The 27345-nt window shown below is 37.9% G+C and overlaps 1 protein-coding gene across 3 annotated transcripts; it reads left to right on the top strand.

Annotated features, from left to right (window-relative positions):
• The first annotated feature begins 922 nt into the window (after positions 1–922).
• Positions 923–27345, top strand: Cd200 (CD200 molecule). 3 transcript variants are annotated; one of them, XM_047565074.1, is made up of 7 exons: positions 923–1062; positions 7728–7809; positions 10883–11209; positions 13311–13583; positions 15897–16004; positions 16388–16507; positions 26069–27345. In XM_047565074.1, the coding sequence occupies exons 1-6, from the start codon at positions 1051–1053 to the stop codon at positions 16477–16479; spliced, it is 894 nt and encodes a 297-aa protein (XP_047421030.1). In that variant the 5' UTR covers positions 923–1050; the 3' UTR covers positions 16480–16507; positions 26069–27345. The 3 variants fall into 3 exon arrangements, with proteins under 3 accessions (XP_047421030.1, XP_047421029.1, XP_047421031.1); XM_047565073.1 differs by lacking the exon at positions 7728–7809 and having other exon boundaries at positions 928–1062; XM_047565075.1 differs by lacking the exons at positions 7728–7809; positions 16388–16507 and having other exon boundaries at positions 930–1062.

Here is a 27345-nt window from a genome sequence, read left to right as displayed (position 1 = left end):
CTTTCAGAAGGGATGGATAGTTTATGGCATAAATCTAATGTTGATTTCACAGATCTATCATTGTCTTGAAGTTGTATACAGCTGGTAATTGTACATAAGCAAGATGTATAGAAATGTCAATCATTCCTCAATAAAGTGAGGAAGGAACGGAGGAGACGGCACTATGGATCCTGACAATAAAAGCTTTGTCCCAGCACCTTGTCAGAAGGTACTGGTAGTAAAAATAAAAGACTTTAGGTGGGCTGGGGATGTAATTCTGTGAGGGAGATCTTGCCTAACACTGCTTGTGAAACTCAGTTCCCATTACTGGGGTTGGAGGTCGGGGAGGGAGATCTGTGAGGAGAAAGGTGGGGGGACTTTAGATGTGAGCATGTCATTGATCTCTTTATTTTATTTATTTATTTTTTTTAAGACCTAAGAATTCTGGAACTTGAAACAGAAACAACCCTAAGCATCCTCATCCTCATTAATGCAAGTGGAAAGATATTCCTCAGTAAAGAAAAAAACCGATCACGTCATGAAAGGCGAAATCATTACCAAAAATTGATTACTTGAGTATATAATTTGATTCTGAATTTAAATAAATGTAATTTTTTAAAAAAAGTGGTACACTGGTTAAATTCAACTTGAAAATATTTGCCACGTCTTCCCTTGCTAACATGGTTTCATCTCTCTCTCTTCCCACCTCATATCCTTTTTCAGTATAGGTAAAAGGAAGATTTTCTTTTTAAAGGTTTGAAAAAGGGAGAGAATATTTGAAGTCGGGCAAGAATGAAAATGAAAACCATTGCCCACAAATTGATCCAGGCTCCTTTGAGCTCGTGAGGGTGGGGGCGGCGGGCAAGGCAGGCGACGAGTGAGAGGCGGAGACCGTGGGGCGGGGAGCCGGAGGGGGGCACCGTTGCTGGGTGCTAATGGTAGGGGCTGTCAAGCAGGTGACGCTCACGATACTCCCGCCTCCCAGGCACAACTCGGGGCACAGCCTGGTCCTTGAAAACAGCCGCCCTTTTCCTAGCTGCAGCCGGCCACTCCGCAGGGCCGGGAGCGAGAATGGAGAGGCTGGTGAGCGGGGCCAGGGGATGGAAAGGAGCGCGCAGGGTGGGAGAAGGCGAGCCGGTGGCCCTGGGGCGGGCGGCTGGCAGGAAGAATGCGCGGAGCCGCGGCCCGTAGGGTCTGTCGGGAGCTGGTCCGTGGTGCTGACGGCCAACGCTGTCTTAGCGATTTACCTTGCTGAGAAGCGACTCCTGCCTTTTAAGGGCGGGTCGACAGGCCGCTTCTGGCGTCCTGGTCCTCCGTCCCAGTTCGCTGGGGAAAGGATGCTACCAGGCGAGGGCTCCGGAGACACTTCGCCAGAAGATCACTGCTCTCCGCTCGGAGGAAGTGGGGCCGGGAGGGGAGCGCGGGAGGCTGCGGCTGCTCAGGGCGGCTCCGCCTGCTGACTGCAGCTCCCATGGCGAGCAAGGCACAGCCCATCTTAAACTGCCCAAGGAGGGCATGAGGAGCGTTGTGCTGGCTCTGCGCTGGCACCCCAAGATGCGGCGGGGTGGCAGGGTTCCACTCTGGCTTGCTCCAGGAGAGCTCCTTGCCTCTCTGATGCTCAGCCCTGCCGCATCTTCTGGGCTCTAGTCTTGGGAAGCCATGAAGGATCTGATGAATCAAGCGGCAGCAAAGGTTGAGAGGGGATTGAAACGCTTTGTGATCAAGTTTCTTTGAAGGGTTAAACCCCTGGATATCGAGGGAGACCGACATTTTGTTTATTCTGAATCTGTTTACATGACAAAAGTCAAAGAGGAGGATTTCATATACCATACTGGTATAATTAGGGAAAAATTCAAATAAAATTAAAGCCTCAAAGTAATATTTTCATATATAGTTTACTGGCAAGACCACACAGCCAGTTATTTCATTCTCTTTTTTTTTTTTTAACAAAGGAGTATGGTGGTCTGTGAGCTAGGGTGTCTTTCTGGATAGATGCTCTTGATCTTCACAACAGGGAATTATTATCCTATTTTACAAATACAGAACAGGCAGAGAGGTTAATTTTTCTAAGACCACGTGGCTACATGTGGTGGGGTGGGGATTTGGACTTAGAAACTCTCAAGGGAAGAGAGATTTGTACCTGCCCGCTGGACGGTTTTGAGGTAAGGTCTGGGCCTTTGTAAACCTGGCCTTTTCTATGAGGGCCATAGTGGATTTCTTTGTTTTCGTGATTGGACTCCTGGTTTGTCTCCTTTGCTTAATCTCTTTAGCTACCTCACACATTCTGGCATTTATTAAATCCTAGGCTGCACTAAATACTGTTAAATACTTTATTCCCACTATATGCTTATAAGATAACAGCAACATTGATTTAGTGCTTATTGATATCAGGCACTATTCTAGGAGCTTTACCTGTGTTACAGGCTGAATACCATTATTCAAAATGCATGTGACTGGATGTATTTTAGATATCAGATTTTTTTTTTTGAATTTAGAATATTTGCATATAAGTAATGAGATTTCTTAGAAATCAAACATGAAATTCTCTCATGTTTTATACAGACCTTATAAAACATAGCATGGAGGTAATTTCATAAAATATTTTTAGTGTGCTTCCTTTATGACTACAGCATATCACATGAGGTGAGGTGTGGAATTTTCCACTGTGACATCATATTAGCACTCAAAAGTTTTAGATTTTGTAGCATTATGAATTTCAGATCTCTCATCTGTACTTCATTTAGTCTTTTTAACAATAAGGTTAATACTATTATTTATTTATTTATTTAATTTTTTAGTCTCAGAGAGGTAAAATGATTTGTCTTACCTCATACATTGTATTATGTGTTTTAGGAAAAACTCAAGTTAGCCAGAGTCTGCCCTTGTGGCTACTGCTACCACACAGTAATGCCAGGTAGCCTTCTTAAAAAATAAAAATCCTCTTTTTTCAAGTTGGCAGTATTTTTCAATACTCTGCTGAGAGTAGAGGGGGAAATTGTGATTTTTTTTTTTTAAACAATGGGCTTTCCTTCCACTTACCTTTTCTTCTGTAACTGTGTTTCTTAACATTGCTGGCTCCCAGTCCACAGTCTTATATTTTGGTATGTGTCTGATTTTTCTCTTTACCTGAAACAGATTTTCTCTATGAAATCCCTATTCTGCATCTTCTTATGACAGCCTGCTAGGGCTTGGATTTTCATGAGGAGGGTATAATTGTTTTTTTAAAGCAGCATGGAATTAGGATGCCAACATTTATTTCCACAATAACTTTAACAGAAAATAAAACAAAGCATGTTGGACCCTGGCAGGAGATCCTGAGGAAACATTTGGCTGAATTTTTTCTGACTTTCCTACATTATAAAATAGAATGGGGCAGTCCCAGTAATACTGAGAAATTTTTCAAGTAGACACTGGGGCACTTCAAAACTAAAAACTTTTTGAATGTGGTGCCTGTGAGTGGGTGAGTAATGGGCCAAATGAGCAGGCCTCAGATCTATGAAAACAAGGGAAGAAATCACCAGGTAGGCATGGCATGCTCATGGTGTGCTTGGGTATTAAATAATAAAATACATGTGCAAACAGTAATTCATCCAATGGCACTTTCAGATATGTTTTATTTCCCCATAACATTGGAAATGTAAGGGAAAACCAACTTGTGCCACATAGATGAATATCAGTGTGTGCCATGATGGCATTCCTTGGGATTTAGGCAAAAAGTCTGATGGGGCCGCCCTATCTGAAGATGAGAAGACACTCAGATATTGGGTGACACTGGAGATAAGACCACAGGGAGGTGATACAGCCTCCCTTGCAGGGCATCCCTCCCAAAAGTTCTACAAAGTACACTGAGGAAATTGTGATGGAAACTCTCCATCTCTGGCAGTTTCAGTGGATACTAGAGAAGAGAGTCAGGGGTTCATCCAGACTGTTACTGCTCCGGTGCTCTCACGAATACCTCCACCTCCTGAGTGCATGTGGAACCCAGAGGAACTGAAACAAGTCTTGTTCCGGTGTTCATCACAACATTAATCCCAAACCAGGGACTAGGCCAGGACAACTGGGGGCTTGTCTCATTACAGCCATATGCCTGAGTATAACTTAGGCAGGTGGTTACCTCTCTTACCAAAGGAAAAAACAAAGTTACGTAATGAGATTAATGTTTGGAAAGCATCAGATGATCTAAACTGGTTTGACAGTTCTTCTGTAACATTTCTCATTAAGTTTTAGATCATGGCTACCTTCTGAAGGAAGAAAAGAAATGTACTAATTAGACCGAAGATGTCTATGCAGTGGGAAGAAAGAAAGTTATTAAAACTGGGGTGTTCGCAATGACAGGAAAAGGAAAAGAAATTCCTGTAGTAGATGGAGATTTTCAGGTCCTCAAAGACTCTGTTTCCCTACCATCCCCCAAATCCTAAGGTCACAAGAAGAAATTAGAAACCCCAGAGAAATTTCAGGGTAATCAGATAGATCCAGTTTAGAGTGTTGGGGAAAATAAACTCTAGCAGAAAAGTCATTGTATCTAAAAGAAATTACAGAAACAAGGCTTAATTAAGGCAACCATTGAGAATGAGGCAATGAGAATCCCTTCGGTACATCCTTTGCAATCCTGATCTTGAAATAAGGCCATTTAAGTGCATGTGGTTCAAATAGTTTAGAAATAAGTTTCAAGTTATTGTAGCAGATGATGCAGCTAAGCTAAGCAGCTGACGAAAACCTACATACACATTTAGAACAGAATAACCATGCTGGGTTAGTTATGGCAATAGATTGGAACATGGAGAAAGTGGTCAGGATGTTCTGAGGTTCTTGTGGGGGAATAGGAAAAGTAGATAGACCCCAATAAGAGATTGTTTCTAGCCAAACAAGACAATGGCCCAGCCTCTGGAATTTAGCACAGTCTGAGAAGAAGTTTCAGAATCAATAGATCGTGTTTTAGTATTATGCTTTTTTCCCATGGATAAGAGCAAATAAATAGAATAACAGACTGGGGTCAGGGGTGCCAGACAGTGGCATGCAGGTTAGGAACAGTGTCTCAGGGTCTGGGGCACATGGTGAGCTATGTTTTGGAAGAAGGCATCTTCTCTGAAGTTGGAAAGTGGACTGATGTGTTCAAACAAGATCTGGAATTTGTGGAATTGTAGACAAAGGGAAGTAGGAGTCTATAGGCCCTGGGGAAAGAGGCTTAAGTTTGCTTGGAGTTCTAACAGGCTTTACAGACCTAACCAAAAAGTGCTTCTGAGGAACAAGATCACTGTGCCCTGAGATGACTGAAATCAGGCTCACCGAAAGGAAGACCTAAATAAAAGTCAGAGGGAATTCATTTTTTGGTTGGGGAATGGTTTAAGCAAAAATGCCAAGGTAGGAAATTGTGTGGTACATTGAGAAGTAGACAAGAGAGGACATGTAGGGAAGCAGCGGAGATGGATTTGAAGGAGTAGATAGAATTAGGTTAAAACATTTGACTATTTTCTTTAAAAATAAGAGAAGGTAGAAGGTTCTTAAGGGGATGGCAACTTGTGCAAAGATGAATTTAAGGAAAATCTGTCTAACATATTATATATGTATGTAAGCTGGAAAATGAACTTAATTGGGGATGGTGCTGTGTCTGCCTTATCCACCTTTGTCTCCAAAAGCACCAGCACAGTGACTGGCATGAGGTCAGATTCGGTAGAGATGATTAATGACAATAAATGAAAGAAGTATTAGCAAAAAGCTCAAGACAACTACACAAAACACCCGGTGTTATGAGCTGAGACCAGTAGAGGTGAGGAGGAGGGACTTCACAAAGCATGATTTATTGTGTAGAGCGACTAATTACTTGTCTGAGGAGTGGGAGAATGTGAAACCTAGGATGACTCCAGTGCCTGGGAGGTCGAAGTTCAGAAGAGAAGCCATTTGGGGTAAAATGATGATGAATTTGGTGTCATTCATAGATTTATTCATTCACTCCTTTTCTTTCATTCATTCAACTGAGAGCACTAGAAGCTGAAGGAAAACATAAAGGCACTAAAGTAGAAAAGAGCTTGGTGATTTCAAGGCACCCAAAGGCGCCTTGAGGGGGAGCTTGAGGGCAGAGAGGAGAAGTCACAGTGACATGAGTGGGGAGAGCGTCTCTGGAGGTGCTGAGCTGCAGGTGTGGAAATGGGAGCCAAGGACACCAGCCATCTGTGGGAGATGCTTTATCACCAACAGAATTTCCAGAAAGTTACTCAGTGGCTCTCAGAGATTTCTTGGCTCTGTGGAAACCTCATTAAATGTTTCTCAGGATACCAGTTTCAAAATTGATTATAGATCTAGTATATTGTTCCAGGACAATGAAGCAAGGATCTCTGTGTGACTAAGTGTTTGATAATTCCTTACAATAGTGATTTGGTCAAAGGCAATAACAGCATCATTTTATTAAAACCAGTACTATTGCAGTATTCTGTAGTGGTTGTGGTGAAGAGTTCTGGAACCAAACTGCCTGGGTTTAAATCCTGGCTCTGCCTTTCCGTAGCTGTGAGATCTTAGGAAAGTTATTTAACTTCTCTGTGTCTCCTATTCTTCATTTTGGAAATGGTTGTAATAAGAGCACACTCTAATAGGTTTATATGAAGTAGTTTGTCTCAAATGCTAAGAACAGCGTGTGGTACATAATAAATGTTGAATAGACGTTAGTATTATAATCATTAGTGGTTTAGTCATCTTAAGCAAAATATAAGTTGGAGTGTTGTTTTGACATATTCTCTTGTATTTTTTCTGATTCCAGTTATTTACTTCTGTCTTCTGGTTTTTTAATTCAGACAGTTAAGCACCCACTACTTAGATCTCTGCCACAGGAAAGCAGGAAAGAAGTCTCAAAGAGTCAGAGTTTTGCACAAGCAAGATCCTAAACCTTCAAGCTTCATATGAAAGACCAAGGAAATAAAATTCATGCCAGAAAGTTAGAGAAAACTTAAATTTCTTACACACCTTTATTTTAGAAAAATATGAGGAAATATAGAAAAAATAAGAAAAATTACTTTTCTTGCTGTTTTCCTTAAAATGAACATCCATGGAGACCAAATGAAGGAATCCATGTGGCCGCTGTAGGGAAAAGTTCAGCTGAATACACCCTTCCTGCTTATTTTATAACAAGGCAATGCCCAAAATAACATTCCCTTAAATAGCCCCATGACTTATAAGAAGGCCAAAGATTTCTGCCTACACATATGAAAACAAAGCAACGAAGCACAAAAAATCAAATTAAAACCAGTACTGGTTTTTAAAAAGGTGCAATTTATCCAAAACGTTGTGACATTTGCAGGGGAATCTGACTCCACAAATCTCCAGGTGGTCACATGTTTCTAAAGTGTTTTCCCCTTGAATTACATCCTTAATACTAGCAGACATGGATTATTTTAGGAATGGATGCTATCTACGTTTGTATTCTCCACATTTTCTGTATTCATTTAAGGCAGTTTGTTTTCCCCAGTGATCCTAGTCTTTGAGATTTTGCTATTGACAATAGTGGCTTTAGGAGCAAGGCCACCAATTGGGAGGGCCAATTGCTATCACAAAAGAGCCACACTGCAGCTTTGCCCTTCCCACATCCTGAGTACTCTGTTATTTCTTCTATCCATAACCTCTGACACTGCTTCCACAAAACCAAATTCTCTGGGGAAAACTTAACTCTCAACATTCCCTGAAATAGCAGTTAGACTGAAGATTCCTTGGCCTTATCCAAATGCAAACCCCCATTTCTGTACTTTGCTTTCTGTCTTCAGGTATTCAGGAAGGCCTTCTGTCATCTGTCCACCTACAGCCTGATTTGGGGCATGGCAGCAGTGGTGCTATGCACAGCACAAGGTAACGATGCTCAGTCCCCCTGCCCTGAGTCCAGCAAGTGCAACGTCTGGGGTGGACCCTTTGGCCACTAACCACTGTTTGTGCTGTGCTATTTCCATTTGTCTGCATGAATTATTGAAGCATGTAATTTACTTGGAAGAATGGGAGTGCTTCTTTTCGCTTTTCACATGTTTATTTTCAGTAGAGAAGAACAATTTGATATTTTGAAGCTGTTTTCAGACTTGTGAAAAATATTCTCTTCGAGTTAAATTATGTTGTCATTTTTCACCCACCACAGTGAAAGACTTAAGACATAATTCCTGTGTTTGTAAGGATATGGGAATGCTTATGGGAGTCTGAATGGATATGATACTATTGGAAGATAATCTCAGCTTTAAAACTAGGCGTGCCCTCTTTTTATAGAAAAATACAGAAAGTAATGAAATATAGACGAGATATAGGTTCACATTATTTATCTTGTAAAAACCATGCCCATGACGTTTGTTTATCTGCTTAATTTCCTAGTTCTTCCTGCTCTATCCCATAGGTCACTGCTTATTTTTCTGCTGTGCTTTATTTTCTTATTTTTTACTTTTAATTATTTTCAGTGTGTTGGTTCTCAACATCACCTGCAGGTGAGGGTGATGCAAGCAACAAAGAATTATATACTTTCCTATCAGTAGTTTCTTCCACAGTCAAGGGGGAAAAAATTACCCAAGTGTTGAAACCTACTTTTGATCTCTATTCCATCTGCATTCTAATGGCAACAATTTCTTCCATACTCTGCTCTGCAAAATCTTAGCAAACTTTCAGGACACCTCAACCCCACCAACAGGATTGCCTTCCAGAATCTCCCAAGAGCAGTTCTCATTAAATCTTGAATCACACAACAGGGGCCCAGAGTATATCTGTTACTGTGCCTCTCTTTTCATTCCTGATACTGTTGGGGAATTTTTCTTTCTCTCTTTTTTTCTTTTTTTTCTACTACATCTGCCAACATTTTATCTATTTTATTCATCTTTGAAAACAAATTTGGTGTTTTTAATCAAGTCTACATTTTATGTATCGGTTCAGTAATGGGTACTTTTATCTTCATTAAGGTGAAAGTAGGTTTGGGAGTAAGTTTATATTCATTTTTCGTTCTCTCTTGTCTTCTAATAAACATAATTAGGATTTATTTGTCCCTCTAAGAATTGCTTTACCCATTTCCATAGATTTAACATCTTTTTCTATCTTTGTCATATAGTTATCATTGATGGTTTCTGCTGATGTCTAGTATAAATAAAAAGTTGAAAGTGTGTAAATTTCTGATTTTATTGCAGTGTGAACAGTGTTCAAGTCCACAGTGTAGCAAATTTTTGTAGTTGATTTCAATTTAGGGAAATATTTTATGAGTTTTGAAAAGATTACCCATTCTTTCTTTGAGTATTATATATTTAAATTATATATATCCACATATGTTATATAGTATGTATGTAAATATGAAATGTTTTTATGCTAAATGTATAAAGCATATATCTAAACACATTTTTTCATATTTTCCATATCCTTATATTTGATGTTTTTCTTTTTTCTACTATTGCAGAATTTCTTTCTTTTTTTAATATTTACTATGATTTATTATGTACCAGGTTTTAACAAAACTTCCACAACAACCTATTACATAGTGACATGATTATTCCAATTTTTTAAAATTAATTTTTTGATTTGTTCTAATTGGTTGCACATGACAGTAGAATGCACTTATACATTTTGATGTTTTTTTCTTTATTTGTTTATTATATGGAATTAAAGGTTCTGTAAGATGTATAGAAAATGCCTATGATGATGTGGATTTTTAAATTTTTGTTTGTCATTTTATTCACGTTTACTTTATATATTTCAGTTCGGTTGTTAGGTGCATGGAGATTCATGACTGATATATCTAACTTTAAATTGCTCTTTTCCTCAGTTTGAAAAAATAATTTTCCTCCTTAAAATGCTTTTGTATACCATTCTCTTTTCTCTCTCTCTACAAATCTTCTTGGACTGATATTGGAACATTTAAGTCTACTCATTGAGTTTTTCTTGAATCCCTTTCATAACCTATCCCTTTTTGCTCCATTCTGGAGGAATTCTGTGGTCTAGTTTTTCTGCCTACTCATTTTCTGTGGTATCCATTCTGCTACGTTGGGCAGTCTGTTGAGATTTTGTGTTTTTCATTTCCCACATCTCTAATTTCTACCGTTTACAATGTTGTCTTCTTATACACTTTGGATATCACATTTATTCATGTTAAAGTATTTATTGATTTATGATGCTTTTATTCATTTGGTCTGCCTTCTTGGGTTCATGGACTTTAGTTCTCCTTTTTCATTGTGTTAGCTTCCTCAAATGCTTGGCTATTTCTTATGATGTGGAGGTTTCCCATGAAATCATCTGTCATAGAGAGTCAGTGGCCAACATTGCAGTACACAGGAAATTACTGTCATGACATTCAGTGAAAACGGGGGTGCATGAATTGTCATTGGGTGCGGAAGCTTCAAGGTCCTCACAGGTACCACAAGCCTCCCAGGGCACTCGCTGTCTTGTGTATCTTTCCAGTCTATGTGCCTATCCTCCTGCTTTCTGGAGGAAGATATCTCTGTGCTGTCCCCTTCCTTTGTAGGGTGTGTGTGTGTGTGTGTGTGTGTGTGTGTGTGCATGCTCCATCTTCTGTGCTTAAACTGACCACTCTGCCTGTTGTCCTTTGGCCCTTTCTTGCTCCTGGCTTCTACCTCTCCAAGCATGAGCACACTTGGTGAATCTTCTATCCAGTCTAGCAGTTTTCATCTTCAATCTCAGTCTACTTGTTTTCCAACTTACAGGGATTCCTCACAATTTCTGGTCTCTGAGCATTTTTTCTTGTTATTATACTCTGCTACTCTACTTTTAAAGATTTAATAAATATGTATTTCTCTACCAACATACAGGTATGTAAATAAATTTTGTTTTTTCTTTGCATTTTTCTCTTTAAAATATGACTTTCAACATACATTTTGTTTATTATCAGGAAAACATGTGCTTGTGTGTATGAAAGTTTTAAAACACAAATATTCTTTTTATGATTCCATAGTGGAAGTGGTGACCCAGGATGAAAAATTGCTGCTGAATACACCTGCATCCTTAAGATGTTCTCTGCAAACTTCCCAGGAAGCCTTGATTGTGACATGGCAGAAAAAGAAGGCTGTAAGCCCAGAAAACATGGTCACCTTCAGCAGGAACCATGGGGTTGTGGTTCAGCCTGCCTACCAGGGCCGAGTGAACATCACTGAACTTGGACTCCAGAATTCAACCATCACCTTCTGGAACACAACGCTGGAGGACGAGGGGTGTTACATGTGTCTCTTCAATACCTTTACTTCTGGGAAGATCTCGGGAACAGCCTGTCTCACCCTTTATGGTGAGAATCTCTGAGAATGTACTGCCTGGGGGGAGCACTATTTTCAAGAGTGTTTGGAACATGGTTGTAGTGCCTAGTTTTTTGGGTTCATAATCACAGAATGATTCACTAGAAGACACAGCCTTTCATGTCTCCAGTAGCTGTTTGCTGTGGTTTTCCTTTTCTTTGGGGGTTTGTGGTGCTACCCTGAGTTCCTTAGCTGGAGCTCTCTTTCCTCTGGAGGTCTTGCTGTCCATGGAACTGTGGACAATGATGAGGACAGCAAGTTCTCCAGAAGCAGTGGCCCTAGTGAGACCTGGCAGTGCCATTAGCCATCATATGGCCCCGGAAGTTCTTGTCTGCTCTTTCCACTGGGGTTTCTTTGTTTGAACGGTAAGTGTGAAACCGATTATCTCTGGAGTCCCTTACAACTTGAAACTTTTGGTCTTAAGGACAGAGCCAGGTTCCACTGACCTGGAGTCAGCTTTCTCTTAAAGTCCAGTAGGCTTTGTTTGATGAGATTTCCTTCCTCTTTACTATCATGTAGCTAAGTATTAGGAAGTAGGAATAAGGGATGACTTTGGGACATGGCACACTTGGCAGTGGCTTTAGGAGGGAAAAGACAAATTTAGACAGAGTAATTAGAAATATCACTGTGAGACTTTAAGCATGCCAAGACTATTGACCGTGGGAGGAGAGGTGATTCAATTAGATAACAATTTAAGGGAGGCACGACAATATCAAATTCATGTTTCTTTCACTTATTTTACCTATGCTGAATCCTCTCTGCAGAAACGTATGTCAGGTTTTCCTCTTGCTTTCTGCTTCTGTCATTTTCTGTTTATCTGTTAATTTCTCTCCCCACATCTCTCCTTCCTTTCATCATATGTCCCTTCTTCTTATCTCATTTTTCATCTTTTGCTTTTTTATGTCATAATTTTCTATTTTCTACTCCTGTATCTTCTCTTATTTTTCTCTCATCTTTTGCCTGTTCTCTCTCCCTTACTCATAATTTTCTGTATTGTTGTTCACCTGAAAATCAGATGACTTTTGAATTTTCCAGCTAGTAATCCTGTTCTCTTCCCCTGACTCTGTCCTTCTAAGCCGTTCTTTGATACCCTGGAGAATCCGGACACCCAGTCTGGCCACATGAATCACATTCCTTTTTCTTCCTTTGATCTCTTTACCTCCAGTGCTTGCTATGTTTGGAATTTGGACACTCTTTGGACAGAGTTGAAGTTCTATGGCTCTACTCCTCCTCACCTACTGCCATCCACCCACCTCTTAAACCTAAAAGTACTGGCCAGCTTTTATTTGGCACTGCCCTGTAATTATCTTGGGGGCTCCAAAGCCAACCTCAGAAAGAACAGTCTGCACTGCTTAGCAGAGAAAAACTCTACATTCCAACAAAAATGAAGTCATTAGGGAAATTTTAAAAGGGAACAGGCCACAGCTGGCCTGAAAATTATATCTTTTTCTCATAAACTAGTTATTTTCCCTTAACTCTATCAGGTGAGGCCCAAGTCCTTTTAACTGTCATGTTTTGTTTTTTCAGATTATAGGCTATGAATCGCTAGTTTGTATTTCGTGTACATCTTCTAAGCAGGGATTTTCCAAGTCTTTCTGTAGCTCATTCACTCATTCAGATTTAAGAAAAAAAAAAATGGGTATCACTAAGCAGTGGTCCCTCTTGGGGCTGTCTGTTCTGCACCTACCCTTGTGCTTCTGATAGGTGCAGGGTATGGAAGTGCTGGTTGGGAGTTACCATCAAGCTACTTGAGAGGAACACTCAAAAGAAGGTAGAGATGCTGCATTACCCATGCAAAGAAGGGAACATAATAATTAGGCTTTGAAATACTGGGGAGAGACAAATAATATCTTACTTTTCCATACCTTCTGTCTATCCAGCTAGTTCTGCTGGAGGCAGTTACAGAAAAGGCCTTTCTATCACAGTCTACTCTCCATCTGAAGATCAGATAAGGAGACCCCAAAGAACTGGGAAGGCCCCAGCCCCAGTGGGTGTGGGTTGTGCCACCTATCTTTCCGTAAGGACATTTTCCTCATGTCTGTAAGGAGACCATGTGCTTAACTGATGCCAGGTCATTTATTTTTTTTGTCCCAGTACAGCCCACAGTATTCCTTCACTACAATTTCTTTGAAGACCAACTAAATATCACTTGCTCTGCCACTGCCCGCCCAGCACCCATGATCTCCTGGAAGGTCGCTGGGTCAGGAATTGAGAACAGTACTGAGAGTCTATTACACCCTAATGGGACCACATCTGTCACCAGCATACTCCGTGTAAAAGACCCTAAGAGTCAAGTGGGGAAGGAGGTAATCTGCCAGGTGCTGTACCAGGGGACCGTGACTGACTACAAGCAAACTGTGAACAAAGGTAAGAGAAGGCAGGCAAAGATGGCTCTGATCACATCTGCATATACCCACCTAGAAGGTGGCAAATATCCTTCAGAGACTTTCAGTCTCTCAGCAAAGGAATATCTGGGGAGAGAAAGATACATATAAGGAAAGAGAAGCAGAGTTGAAGAACCAGAAAAGCAGATTTTATAGCAGTCTCCCCTTATCTCAGAGGATACATTCCATGATGTCCAGTGGATGCCTGAAACTGCACAAAACACCAAACCATATATATATGTGTGTGTGTGTGTGTGTATACACACATATATAATATATGATTTTATTATAGTTATGCTTATACTAATAATGAAATAAATTATAACAATCTAGCCTGATAAACACTTATGTTTTGGGTTTATTATTAAGTAAAGTAAGCATTACTTGAACACAGCACTGTGATATTACAACAGTTGACCGATAACCCAGTCAGCTACTAAGTGACTAACAGGTAGGTAGCATATACTATGTGGATACACCGGACAAAGGGATAATTCACATCCTAGGTGGGATGGAATGTGATAATGTGAGATGTCATCATCAGACAACTCAGAATGGCATGCAATTTAAATTTTATGAATTGTTTATTTATGGACCTTTCCATTTAGTATATTTTGACCACAGTTAACCATGGGTAACTGAAATCACAGGAAGTGAAATTGCAGTTAAGGGATACTACTATACTACAGGAAATGTGATGTAGCATGTTCGTCACTTATCAAATGCTGTTGCTGATATTCATTCATTCATTCATTCATTTAATTCTGCTAAGATTTACTGAGTGTCTGTTATGTACTAAACTACAACAACAAATTAGACTCAGTTCCTGCACTTACAGAGCTTATAGCCCACTAGGGATATGCTGTTTCTGGGAAATTGTAAAACCACTTGACAAATACTTCAGTAAGAAAGTTGTGGTTCATGATATGGGGACTGAAGGTGGAGAGGTGGGGCATCAGCTGAGTCTGGGGGATTAGGAAGGAAGACGTGGCATCTGTGATGAAATCTCTACATGACCTACAGTAGGAAAGGGCCCATCTGAAGAGTCGTCATCTCTCCTTTAAAACAATCTGTCTCCTGTTCAAGCTCCCTTTGCTCACCTGTGTTTCCTTCTAAACTGCTATCTGTGGGCCTCATAGATACAAGAAGTGAGAGTTGGGTGAGAGAATAAAGGGGACAGTAATTTTGGAGACAAGAAGTCTTAGTGATGATAGTCATAATGTTATTTCTCGTGTAGTTTTGAAGCACTAGCTCTTGGATGAGCACTCAGTAATAAACTTCCTAAAAATATTGCTGTTCTTTCAGGAGGCTACAAAAAAATTCCTGAAAAATCTTTTCTGTGTAAAGCTCATTGGTCAAAAGGATTGTGGTGTTAGATTTGGGCATTTGTGAAGAGATCTTCAGGTTCAGCCAAGGCAAAGTGTTAATTTCCCTGAAAAACAAGAAAACAAACTTACTTTGTATTCCAGGAATGCTAAATTCAACTTAAATTCCATATAAGGTTTAAAACCATTGGTACCTTAGTTTTTTTTTCTATGAATATTTACTAAAAACCTTGAACTAAAAGTATTAGGCAAAGCACTGGATCTGTAGAAATTAGACAAATTCCTGTCTGAAGGTTTTTAGTTAAATTGTGATGTGACAAATTCCACTAAGGAGAAGATGCTAGACACTTCCAAATCAAGGGGCTCTTTCTTTGCCTTTGTGTTTCAGAGGAAGACATTTAGACCAAGTTCCATTATTGACACTGGAAAGAGTTTTTTAAAACTAAGACACAGATTAGAAGAAATGCAATAAAAACACTGAGACAGGCTATTTCTGGGAGTTGAAATCATAAGATCCATGATTTTTTCCCTTTATACTTAGTATATTCTAGTGTCTTCAATAAACTTAAATCACCCTTATAGATAGGAAAAAGAATATGTGCTTTGCTCTTCCTCTGCTTGCTGCTCTGATTTTGAATTCACTTGGCTTCTCAGAGTTTTGGATTTTTTAAATCTGCCAGATAATAATGATAATATTTAACTTAGTATGTTCTGAGCATTAGATGAGACAATGCACACAAAGATCTTGTTATAAAGTAACTGCATAAAACATGTTAGCTATTACTATATTACCTAAATGTTATTAAAATCATATGAAATCGTGAATGTAGATCTCTATAGGTATGAATTTAAGTTTAATTTCAATTGAAAACTCACCTCTTATAAAAACTCATCATAATTGTTGCTATATCAGTTTTTGCCTCAACAGCTTCCTCTTGTGATTTTCCTTTTTCTACCTTCAATATCCACAGGCTTTTGGTTTTCAGTACCACTCTTGTTAAGCATTGTTTCCCTGGTAATTCTTCTGGTCTTAATCTCAATCTTATTATACTGGAAACGTCACCGGAATCAGGACCGAGGTGAGTCATTACAAGGAATACAAAGAATGAAACAAGTTCAATTGTCTTTGAATAATTTGGGAATCATCTGAAGTTATAAACTAGGGGATGGCCACAGTGTGTTTTGTTTGTTGTTTTCCAAAATACGCAAATGTCGATGCAGTCTTAAAATGCTTTAGAGTCATTTTCTTGCAATTGGACTTTTCTACTTGTCATTTGATAACATGGTTCAAAGATTAATCATTTTATGAGCTGAGAGAAGAGAGAGCTCTTGAGAGGAAATGAAGAAAGAGTTTATTTGATCACAAAGGACTCATTTGATAGTAAAACCAAAGAAAGAAGTCTGGCACCCATGCAAGGTCCTCTCTACCTGTTAATAAGGACAATCTTTTCTCTTTTTACAGCATTCCACAAGCCAGCTGCCCATTTAAGAGACTGTGAAATTGTCCAATATGATCATTCATTAAATAGCACTTCCTATGTTATACTCCCATGATGTCTCAAACACTATCGGCAACATACAGGTGATCCACACTTACAGTAATTGTGTCATGTCATTCTGCCCTTTAGGCTGTGAGTTTCTCCTTATCCCCCACAACATCTATCACAACATCTTATTTATACCACATGTTCAATAAATGTTAACTTATTGAATGAATGAATGAATGAATGAATGGAATGATGGACAGATTTTTCAAAGTGAATTTTTCAATTTCCTTCCTTCGATTGTAAATTCATTACCTAATAAATGCCAAGTCTTAGTTATTATGAGATATTATAAAAAGATGCCTTAGAAACAGAAGTGAACTATATATGTAGAAAGATTTACATTTCTTTGGTTTCTGGAAACAGTGCACAATTTTGCACAGTTTGTTAAGTTGAACATGAGGTTTATGTTATGTGAAATGGGAGTTTCCTAGGGCAAAGGGGTAATATGGGAGTTTCCTGAATCTTAAATGACTGAAGGTCTGGGGTCAGGGAAGAAAAATGTTGGTTTTGAGTGTTATTTTAGATTTTAATTAAAAATTTCCCTCAAATACTACCTTATTTTCCTTTTCATTTTATGTTTTATAGGCTGTATCTTTCATGTTCTAGTTTCCTTGCTCACTTTATTTTGCATAAGCCTTATATTAACCCCAAATTAATTTATAAGATAAGCAGCAAATCTTCAGTGTCAGTGGCCCTTTTGCAAAAGTAAGTAAAGGAATTTGTTCTATCTGGAAGAGGAGATTATAGATCAGATACTCTTATTGCATATAAACACATGCTATAAAACTCATAAGCACTGCACAGAATACCAAAGACAGAAATTTGTCTTTACCCAAACATTTCACTTTTCCAGGTTGGAAACTGAAGCTCAGAGAGGGAAGTCAACTTCCTTCTCTAAGGTCACACAGCTTCTTAACAGCAGGCTAGGACTAGAACCCTGGTCTCCCAACCTCTGCCAGAATGCTCTTTTCATTACTGGTGCCCTGGAGTCCTGACTTGAACGGGCTATTGTTATCAGTTGCTTTCATTTTAATCTGTGCTTACTGTTCTTGTGGCAAATGCAAGCAGAAAAGCATAGAGTATTCAAAGTAATTTTTAAATTCCTCTTGGAAAAGAATCTTACAATACAAACTATGAAAGCCCAAGGTATATTCCACTAGTCAAGGATATTTGCAGTCATTGCCCTTTGTTCATTAAGCAAGTGTTGGATTTTGTGGGAAATATAATTGTTTAATACCTTATCCGATTCTTGAAACAAAAGGAGATAGTTTATTTCTGTACCCAAGGTTTTCCTCATTTATGAAATAAACACCTTAACTTGTATTGAATCTTGTAAACATCAGGGATACCATTTACTGGTGATGTCTTTATGACATTTATTTCTCTGAATGTTCTGTGGTATATTTTGAATGAGTTGATTTTGACTGATTTCAGAAAATTTTAATAGCCAGAGAATATGATTCCCTATACAGCCAGTAATACCAACTGTCAATTATACTTAAAGCTTACATGCTCAGAGGTAAGGAAATTGTGTTTCATCAAGACCAAATATTTAGTTATATATATATTTTTAAAAATTTCTTCAAGTAAGGAATTCTGATGATTAATTTGTGAGAAAGGGGAATAGTCCTATACATTGACCTTTCATTTTTCCTTACTTTTACTTTTGTTTTCTTTCTCTTTTTCTTTTCATCATCTGTCAAAACCACTAAACTTTTTGGGTAGGGATAAAACCAACGCCAGGGTTCTGGACCCAGAGGAATGATGCTGTGAGCATAAATAAAGACGTAAAAAAGTGGAACTGATATGTGTGTGTGTGTGTGTGTGTGTGTGTGTGTGTGCGTGCGCTCACGCGCATGTGTTTATAGGGAGGTAGAGAGGGGAAAGATGAATCTGTGCTCTAATTTATCTTGTCAATGATTCTTTAATCGTCTTTGTGGAGTTGCCCAGTAGCCAGAAAGAAAAATCTGTTTAAGTCAGCTCTGTTTGATAGATGACCAAAGGTTTTTGTTTGTTTGTTTGTTTGTTTGTTTGTTTTTTAAACTCATGGTCAGTATTCATTGCCCACAAAAGTCAACAGATTTATAGTTTCTGCACAGAGGGCTAATCTCTAATGGTTGCTGTTGTCTTTTCAAAGAAGTTAGTCTTGCTTGACTTTTCCTGTGATTCTCCTTAATGACAGAAAACATGAAACTGGTTTTGTCAAAATTCCTTCTGGAGGAAGATATGATGAGTTAATAGGCCACTTCTCTGCACATTCCTGATAGGATCATCAGTTATTTCCCTGGTGACTACTCTAATAAGACTAATAAGCTTTCAAAGAATATACTTTTTTATTTTTTTCATAAATCCAGTACTTTATTACTGAAATCGAAAGTGAGAAAAAATTAAAATTTCCTGGGGAAATTTTCCATCTCATAATAGTTCTTTCTATTAAAACATGGTGATATCATAAGTTTGAGGGCTAACTTGAGGTTGAGAATAATATTTCATTTTATTGTTTTTCCCTGGTACCAGGAATTGAGCCCAGGGGCACTTAACCACTGAACCACATCCCCAGACCTTTTTAATATTTTATTTAGAGACAGGATCTCACTGAGTTGCTTACGGCCTCGCTGAGTTGCTGAGGCTGACTTCGAACTCATGATCCCTCTGTCTCAGCCTCCCAAGTCACTCGAATTACAGGCATGCACTACAGTGACTGGCGGGAATAATGTTTTATGTCTCATTAGACCACCCACCAGTGATTACATCTTTCTCAGAAACAATATAAGAAATTTCACTTAGAAGTAGACCATCATAGACATATCACCTCATTTTTAGAACTCTTTGAGTAGTCATTTTTGTTTTGTTTTGTTTGATTGACTGTGCTGAGTTGAAAAACCATAGAAAATTTAGATCAATCGTATGAAGTACATGTTCTAAACTTCACCTTGTCTTCAACTACTAGCAATTTCATGTAGAAATTTATTTTCCAGTCATATGATCTTCCTATTTGACTTGATTTCCTTCACTTCACAATAACCTGTGCATGGATTCTTGCTATGGAACAATCACCATATTAGGAGAATCGTTATTTCCTGAGCAGGAGCACAACACTGTCTCCTATTTTAAGCATAGTACTACATCACATAAAAGAAACTCACCAAACAAGTTGTGGTGGTGAAGGAGATCATTAGTTTGAAGGACATTACAAAGAATATTTGTTCCTAAAATTCCCCAAACAATCTGCTTTGCTAAATAAGATGCTCATACTTATCCCCACTCCCACCATGGTGTCCCCAGAGTTCCAAGGAGAAAGAATGGGATGCTTTATATGGGGAAAGCAATGGGGAATCTTTATTGAACTGCTCAGATTAGCAGTTCTAGGTGAAATTTCACACTCCAAGGATATCTTCCTGAAAAAAATGTTTACAATTTTCACATATGGATAAATATCACCCATCACAATTTTCTTACCTTATAAGCCCTTAAAATCTGGACATACATTCTTACCTGGAGCTATTCTTTGCTTCTCTCCTCTTTGACACTTAAACCCAAATTAGCTTATGTGACCTAAATTTTGCTTTTCAGTGCATGGTGGGAACACCTCTAGGAGTTAAAACATCCCAATATCCTACCCAGTATTTAAATCCCAGTTCAATTCTCAAATGGCATGCTCATTTTCTTATACTTCTGGCTTGCTTTATTTTTTTTTTGCATTTATTGGTTCATTATAGTTATACATACTAGTTATGTTCATTTTGACACCACCATAAATGCAAGGAATTTAGTTTGCTCCATTTCAGTCATAGGACTGTTTTAAGGAGATTTGCTGTCAGCATTAGTGCCTTCTGTTAAACACATTAGTGAAAAATCAAGGATGAGGAAATCTTCCAGCCAAACAACCCTCCCACATCTCTGTTGCCTTTGCATTTTAGCTTGTGTTCTTTACCTAGAGTCTAATTATAGGTTACTTTCTATTCCATCATCTTGTACTTCATCATATCCCTACCACTAAACTTGGCTTTGAATAGATTTAAGTTTTTAATCTCCACTGCTAGGAGAAGTCAACTTTATGGTCTTTAATCTGGAGAAGATTGGATTCCTTTATGAAAGTACTCAGTATGACTTAATTGAGAAGGAAACATCATAAATGTTGTATTAATTTTCTATTGCTTCTTAAAAAAATGTATCACAATCTTAGTGGCTTACAACAACACAGATTTATTATCCTACAGTTCTGGAGGTCAGAAGTCCAGCAAATGGACTAAACTCAAGGTATCTGTCTGCAGGGCTTCCTTCCTTTTTGCAATCTCTAGGGGAGAGTTCTTTATCTTTACATAGCTTCTAGAAACTGTCCGCTTTCTTTACCATTTGACCACCTTCCACTTGCAAAGCTAGCAACGACCAGTATAGCTCCACTCTGACTGACTCTCCTGCTTCCTTTTCTCCCTCATAAGAACCCTTGTGATGACATTGCATCTACCTCTATAATCCAGGATCATCTCTCCATCTCAGGATCCTTCGTTTAATCAGTAAAATCTCTTTCACCATATAAAGTAACACATTCACACATGCCTACAATTAGGATGTGGACCTTTGCTGAGATCATCATTATGCTACCACAAATGCTAAGAGGGATAGGGAGTGAGCTGTGTAGACAGGCAACTATTAACTGATTTCCCAGTGAAAGGCTGTGTCTATAATTCCACAGCCTTAGCTTTATTCATGGTAATACTACATCAAAGAGCACCAGAACCTGGTCAGAATCTCTGAACATATCACTTTGATTTTCTCATCCATATCTCATATCTTTCAAACAAGGCAGGGCTTTATTTTTCAAATATTATATTTTGCCTCTCAATTCTATAACCCAAAAGCATGTTTTCTGCTGTCTCCTTTTTACTAACCATCACTAACTGTAACATTACAAACACTTGTCCTTTTAAATGGAATCTCAGTTCTCATGTGTTTCTGGCTTCTCTCTACTCGCATTCCCCTCACAGAGGCAAGTAATTCTAAGTTCCTTTAATAGCTTAGTCGTGGGTAGACACATTGGATTCTCTGTGGAAGGTCAAGGTGGGAAGATTATACTTATTACTGTATCTAGTGATATTAGGCATACCAAATTAATCTTCTCCCACTTATTACTCACTAAAATGGCGATTTCTGGGTTCATAATACTTGAAGAATTGTGTTGTGAAGCTATGTTAGTTTTTGCAACCCTAATATTTTCCACATTACTTCTAAAATTTTTTTTAAATCCCTACTTACAGATCCAGACTGGTGTCAACAGCCCATATACGGTGCAGCAGTTCTTCCCCTAGCAGTTCTTTTTTGAAAGGAAAAAGATTTATATGCTCTGAAGAGAAACCAGAGTATGATAGTTCTTCTGTTAACAGATTATATATGTATTATATATATGATTTAACTAATCTAATATATATTATTTACATATATATTTGACTAAGTATAGCAGGTGGAAAAGTGTTAGACTTATCAGAAAAAATAAATTGAGAAATAAATTCTTAGGGTTTTTGAAACGAATAAATTTAGTCTCTATAATAATCATATTGTAAAAAAAAAAATACAATTTCCTCTAGAAAATAGTGAACAAATGAGATTTTGTAATACAAACAGACAAATTTTGCCAAAATCAAAACTTCAGTGTTAAATCCTATATTTCATGGAGGATAATTATAGAAGCTTCTATGGATGAGAGACCACCACAAGAACTTCTTGCCTTTAGTAAACACACAAGACAGAATGTCACTATGACTGACAGGTACTTCTAGTTCAAAGAGTGCCTGCAGTCACTGGTTTGTAGATTCTCCAACTTTCTCTTATATTTATACAACCAAAAGAAAGGACTGGCTTTATATTCTGAGTCTTTGAAAGATTGTGATGGGTGTGGTGGCCCATGCCTATAATCCCAGTGACTTAGGAGGCTGAGTCAGTTCAAGGCCAGCCTCAGCAATTTAATGAGACCCTAAGCAACTTAGTGTGACACCCTATCAAAATTTAAAAATTTTTAAAAAAGGGTTGGGTATGTGACTCAGCACTTCTGAGTTAAATCCTTAGTACAAAAAAAAAAGATTATTTATTAAATACATTTGGAATTTATGTATACAAGTTTATTTTACTCAAAAAATATGTATTATTAATTTTTATTGTTAATTGTTTAAATTGACAAAGGTTATATACATATGGTGTACAACATGATGTTTGTAGTTGTGTAATGGTTAAATCAAGCTAATTAATGTATCCTTTCATTTTTTTTTTGTAGTGAGAACATTTAAAATCTACACTTTCAGCAATTTTCAAGGATACAATGCATTGTTACTATAGTCATCAGATTGTACAACACATCTCTTGAATTTATTCTTCCTGTCTAGCTAAAATTATTTTAATCCTATGCAAGGTTGCATGAAATAATTCAGAAATTAAACATGACATTTTAATTATGTAAAAATATTTCTTCCTTCAAGACTTTAAATTTTAACTGTCAACTTATACCAACAGATGATTATAAACTTCTGTAGATTTGGTTATTTTCCAGTCAGTCATTATTTTCATTTGTGACTGTGAGCAACTACTCAGCAATTTACATCGAGTCCTATCTTTTTACAAATTAGCCAAGTACCTTTGGGTAAGCCATTGTGAGGATTTGGAAGGGAATACCTTCGATCAGAAAAGTGCCTAGAGACAATGGTTCTTGGGGAAACTAACTTGGGGGAAAGCTGACAGAGCTGTTCTTGCCATCTTCTGTGGCACAGGTATTCATACCATAGTTAATTTCGGGCTAACAACAATTTAACCATCAGTGTGAACCAATAAAGGTCCAGCCCACAAATGCAACATAGTAAGTTTCCAGTAAATAATTCGTTTCTGTTATTACTATATCTAAGTTCCAAGTTTTATGAATGTGTGTTGTTGTGCATTGTACAAACAATAGAGGAGGGTCCAGGTAAAGGAGGTATGCTAGGGGGAAGACATGATTATTAGCAGGTAGTCCTTGAGGAAGGTTTCAGAAGATATCTGAATTTAGGCATGAGTGCAGATGTATATGGAAGGGAGAACCTCTATTAATCATTTAAGTAGCAGTCTTGAGAGAAGTTTGGAGTGAAGATAAGAGGGGAGACAAGATCAGAAAATGTATGTACCAAAAACCTGCATGTGCTGAAATGAACTAATGATACTTAAATTGATTTCTTCATGTGTGTATATTATTTGTTTCTTTTTGAATATGGAGAATGGAGAATGGTTTTGATTAGACTTTTTTTTTTTTTTTTTTTTTGCAGAAGGATGAGAAAAATAGTTAAAGTTAGTCAAAGTCAGGGTGTAGAATGAGGACAGTTAGTGCAGAGGTGCGTAAATGGGTTTCCAGGAAAACTAAAACTGTCAGCTGTCAGGAAGAGCAGGGGTTGATGGTGGCTTTGGGTCCCAAGCTGCCCTAGGCTGCCCAGCAGCTCTGAATCATGGGTTTTCCATCTGGTTTCCCTATCCTTATCACTATTAGCTGTTTCCTCTTTTTCATTACACAAGTTCTTCATCCTCTGTCCTCATAGTTTTTGTTCTTTCATAAGTGTGGCTCATAGATGACCCACTTTTTTTTTTTTAAAGATGCATCTGGGCCTCCTACAAAGACAGAATCTCTAAGTGTGTCCTAGATGTTTGAAATGAACTAGTTCTTCATGTGGTTCTTAGGTATCCTAGAGCTCAAAAGAATCCTAAAAATTTCCATCTGAGTAAGAGTTGTGAGTAAAGCATGGTAGCTTTTGTTGGGAAGGGAGAGGGTATGTATATATTTGGTATAGAAGCTTTATTTTAGAGAAAGAAAAAAAACTTTTTGAATCAGATGCAAAAATCAAACACTCAATCATTCAAAATCAGGCCTAAGAGATTTTTTTTAAAATCAACTTATTCTAGTGCTCTCTAAAGAAAACCATGCTGTCATTGGATTATTTTTCTGGATTCCAGTCAGTGGTTAGGAGATAAGAAAATTTCTGTTATTGTTAACTGACAATCCAAAATAAATAGTCATAGGGGAAAATGCTTAGATTTCAGAGGAGAAAACTTTGGAAGTGGGAATATTATTGGAAATGACAATAGGACATAGAGGATGTGCTAAAATATTTAAATGGATGCTCATGGGACAAAAGGAGTAGATTTTCTAAAAGTTATATTTAATTCTCATAGCAGTCAATGAGGAAGATGTTATTTTTGTCTTGCAAATGATAAAAGCAAGGTTCACAGAAATTTATTCATTCATTCATTTTACAGATATTTATTAGCAAGTTTTCCATGTGTGTTATAATAATTATAATGAATAAAACAGAACATTGCCACTCTGGTGGAGAGGAGAGGCCAGTGGAACAGAGAAACCACAAGAGAACTAGCAAATAAGAATATGCTCTTGGCCTGGAGATATAGCTCAGCTGGTAAAGTGCTTTCCTTGCAAGCACAAGGTCCTGGGTTCTAATCCCCAGCATCACCAAAAAAAAAAAAAAGAAGAATATGCTCTTAAGACCTGAGAACTTATCTGTCAGGAAATAACACAGTAAATCATGCAGAATGAAAAAGAATAACTTGATGAGGAAACTATTTATTTGCAATTCGTTAGGAAGGTTTCTCTGAGGTGGTGATGTTTAATGAGAGACCTGAAAGGAGAGAATGAGTCAACCATAGAGGAGAGAAGGAAGGTGGCTTCTAGCAAAAGAATTGCAGAAATGAAAACGGCAAGGCAAAATTCATTGATATTGTAGAACAATGTTACACAACTATGGTATGAGGATGTTTGCCCTTCCAAGAACTGTTTCTTACTAATCTGAAATAAAATAAGCTTATAACTCAGAGTGAAAGGACACCATGATAACAATTTGGCAGAAATCTTATGTCTGTTGAATCTAATAATTAAAAATGGGATTTATAGTTAAAAACTAGTTACATTATATATGTCTTATTTCATTTTATTTTGATAATAATTCATTTGGGTTAGTTTTTTTTTTTTTTTTAAAAGTATTGAGCCAATTTTGGGGAAAAAAGGTACTTCCATGGAAGTTAATAGTTGATGTTAGAATGTTGGCAGGCTATGAAATATGCAGAACCTCACTGGTAAATTACCTAAGATTACACAGAGAGTGAGAAGTAGAGCCAGGATAAATTGCAGGGCATTTATTTCAAGTCCACGTGCCTTGTAGAGAGGACTATGTCCTCCTAGGTTGTGTGCTAGAAAATCAATAGCCCCTAAAGCCCCTATGTCTACTTTGTGACAATTTCCAATCCCACTGTCTAGCAAGTTAGTCTCCATGGGGAACAAAACTCCAGGGCTTATCAGTAAAACACATTTAGATCATTTGACATTCTTGAACATGTCCTTGTAGTCTAAAGTGATTCTCCAAACTGTCATTTCCCGGATGCCCTATGTCTTTTTAAAGAGCATAATAGTTCACTCATATCACTTTGGGTGGGGAACGTCTAGTTCTTCATCTGATGAAATATACACTAGGGGATTTCTGAGTTTCTTAATCCTTCTATTACTTATCCTCTTAAAATACATGAACATAGAAATTATACATGTCCAAAGTCAACATCTCGTTCTTTCTTTTATCCAGAGCCCTAGAGGAGCCACACGGAACCCTGAAAGATTTTCCCTGATCTACTTGAATCTGATGTAAGAGGAAAGCAGGAGGAAAATAGGTCATTCTCCAAGGCACCTAAATGAGCAAAAGAGGCGGGAGCGAATGTTTTAAGAATTCCACGACTTTTCACTGCCATCTAAGCGACTCAGTGTTTGAATTCCAAGAGGAAGTCATTTTACCTCTCAGGTCTGTTGTAGGACTTGATTTTGTAAAGAATGCAGTGTTGTGCTGTTGGAAGGCACTGGACTTAGAATCAGGAAGTTGAGTGCACAGGCTGACAGGAGTCCTACGGGTAGGAACCCTGTATTAGTCACTTTACCTCAATGATCTTCTGCGTCCTCGTCCAAAATGTAACAGAGTTGGACCTGAAAATTTACCATGCGGCTGTAAAAATTGATGTAATTCTAGGGAATAAAAAAGAAAGGAATAAGCAAAGGAGGAAGAAGTGAGAGAGAGAAGAAAGAATATGAAGGGTCCAAAGAACTTTTCTGAGACTACCTTTGCCTTTCTGTCGTTATGTCTCTTCTGTTATTCTTAGGTTCATGAGTCTGTTTTCCCGTTGTTTGGAATCTAGTCTATTATTAGCTGCTCACTGTTTTGCTAATTGTTGACCTTGCTAGAACCCTTGTTTTTCCCTGCCATTCTTTGTGTGCTTCTATGAGGTTTACTATGATGAAAATAGGACAGAATTTATTGTGAAATAACATTGGCAACCTTAACTTATCTATTTAACTTATTTTTGTAGCAGGATAAATAGTGTTAGTCTTAGACAGTAGCTCACATTTTAAACATGGCATGCTTTCCGGGACCATTTGTCTCATCGTATGACCCCAGCCCTCATTCTGAATTCAGCCTAGTGTAAAGAAAATATATTATAAAAACAGACATTTAGATATCCTGTATAGCAGTCAGCCCGTTCATACACTTGGCCTCTCCTGGGACCTCTTCCCTATGACTTAACACCTTTCCACCACAGGAGACAAGTATGAACTTACAATGACTTCACCTTAAAGATATTGTTCTAAGTAGTAGAACAATATGGATCCTTAACCATAAGACCAAATTAGTGTGTTTCTTTTCAGTATCTTTTCCCTTGTCTTTCTCTATCCAGTGACCTAGAAATTAAAATGTAAGTTGTTTTCACTGTTGAATTGGATATTTATATATTTAGTAAACTTTTCATGTGTTATTTAATTCTGTATTATTTCTTATATTTGTATTAAAGTACTGAACAATTAAACGTGTCACTA

The sequence above is a fragment of the Sciurus carolinensis genome, chromosome 9, assembly GCF_902686445.1.
Source record: "Sciurus carolinensis chromosome 9, mSciCar1.2, whole genome shotgun sequence".
Classification (NCBI taxonomy): domain Eukaryota; kingdom Metazoa; phylum Chordata; class Mammalia; order Rodentia; family Sciuridae; genus Sciurus; species Sciurus carolinensis.
This window is presented reverse-complemented; position numbering and strand designations above follow the sequence as displayed.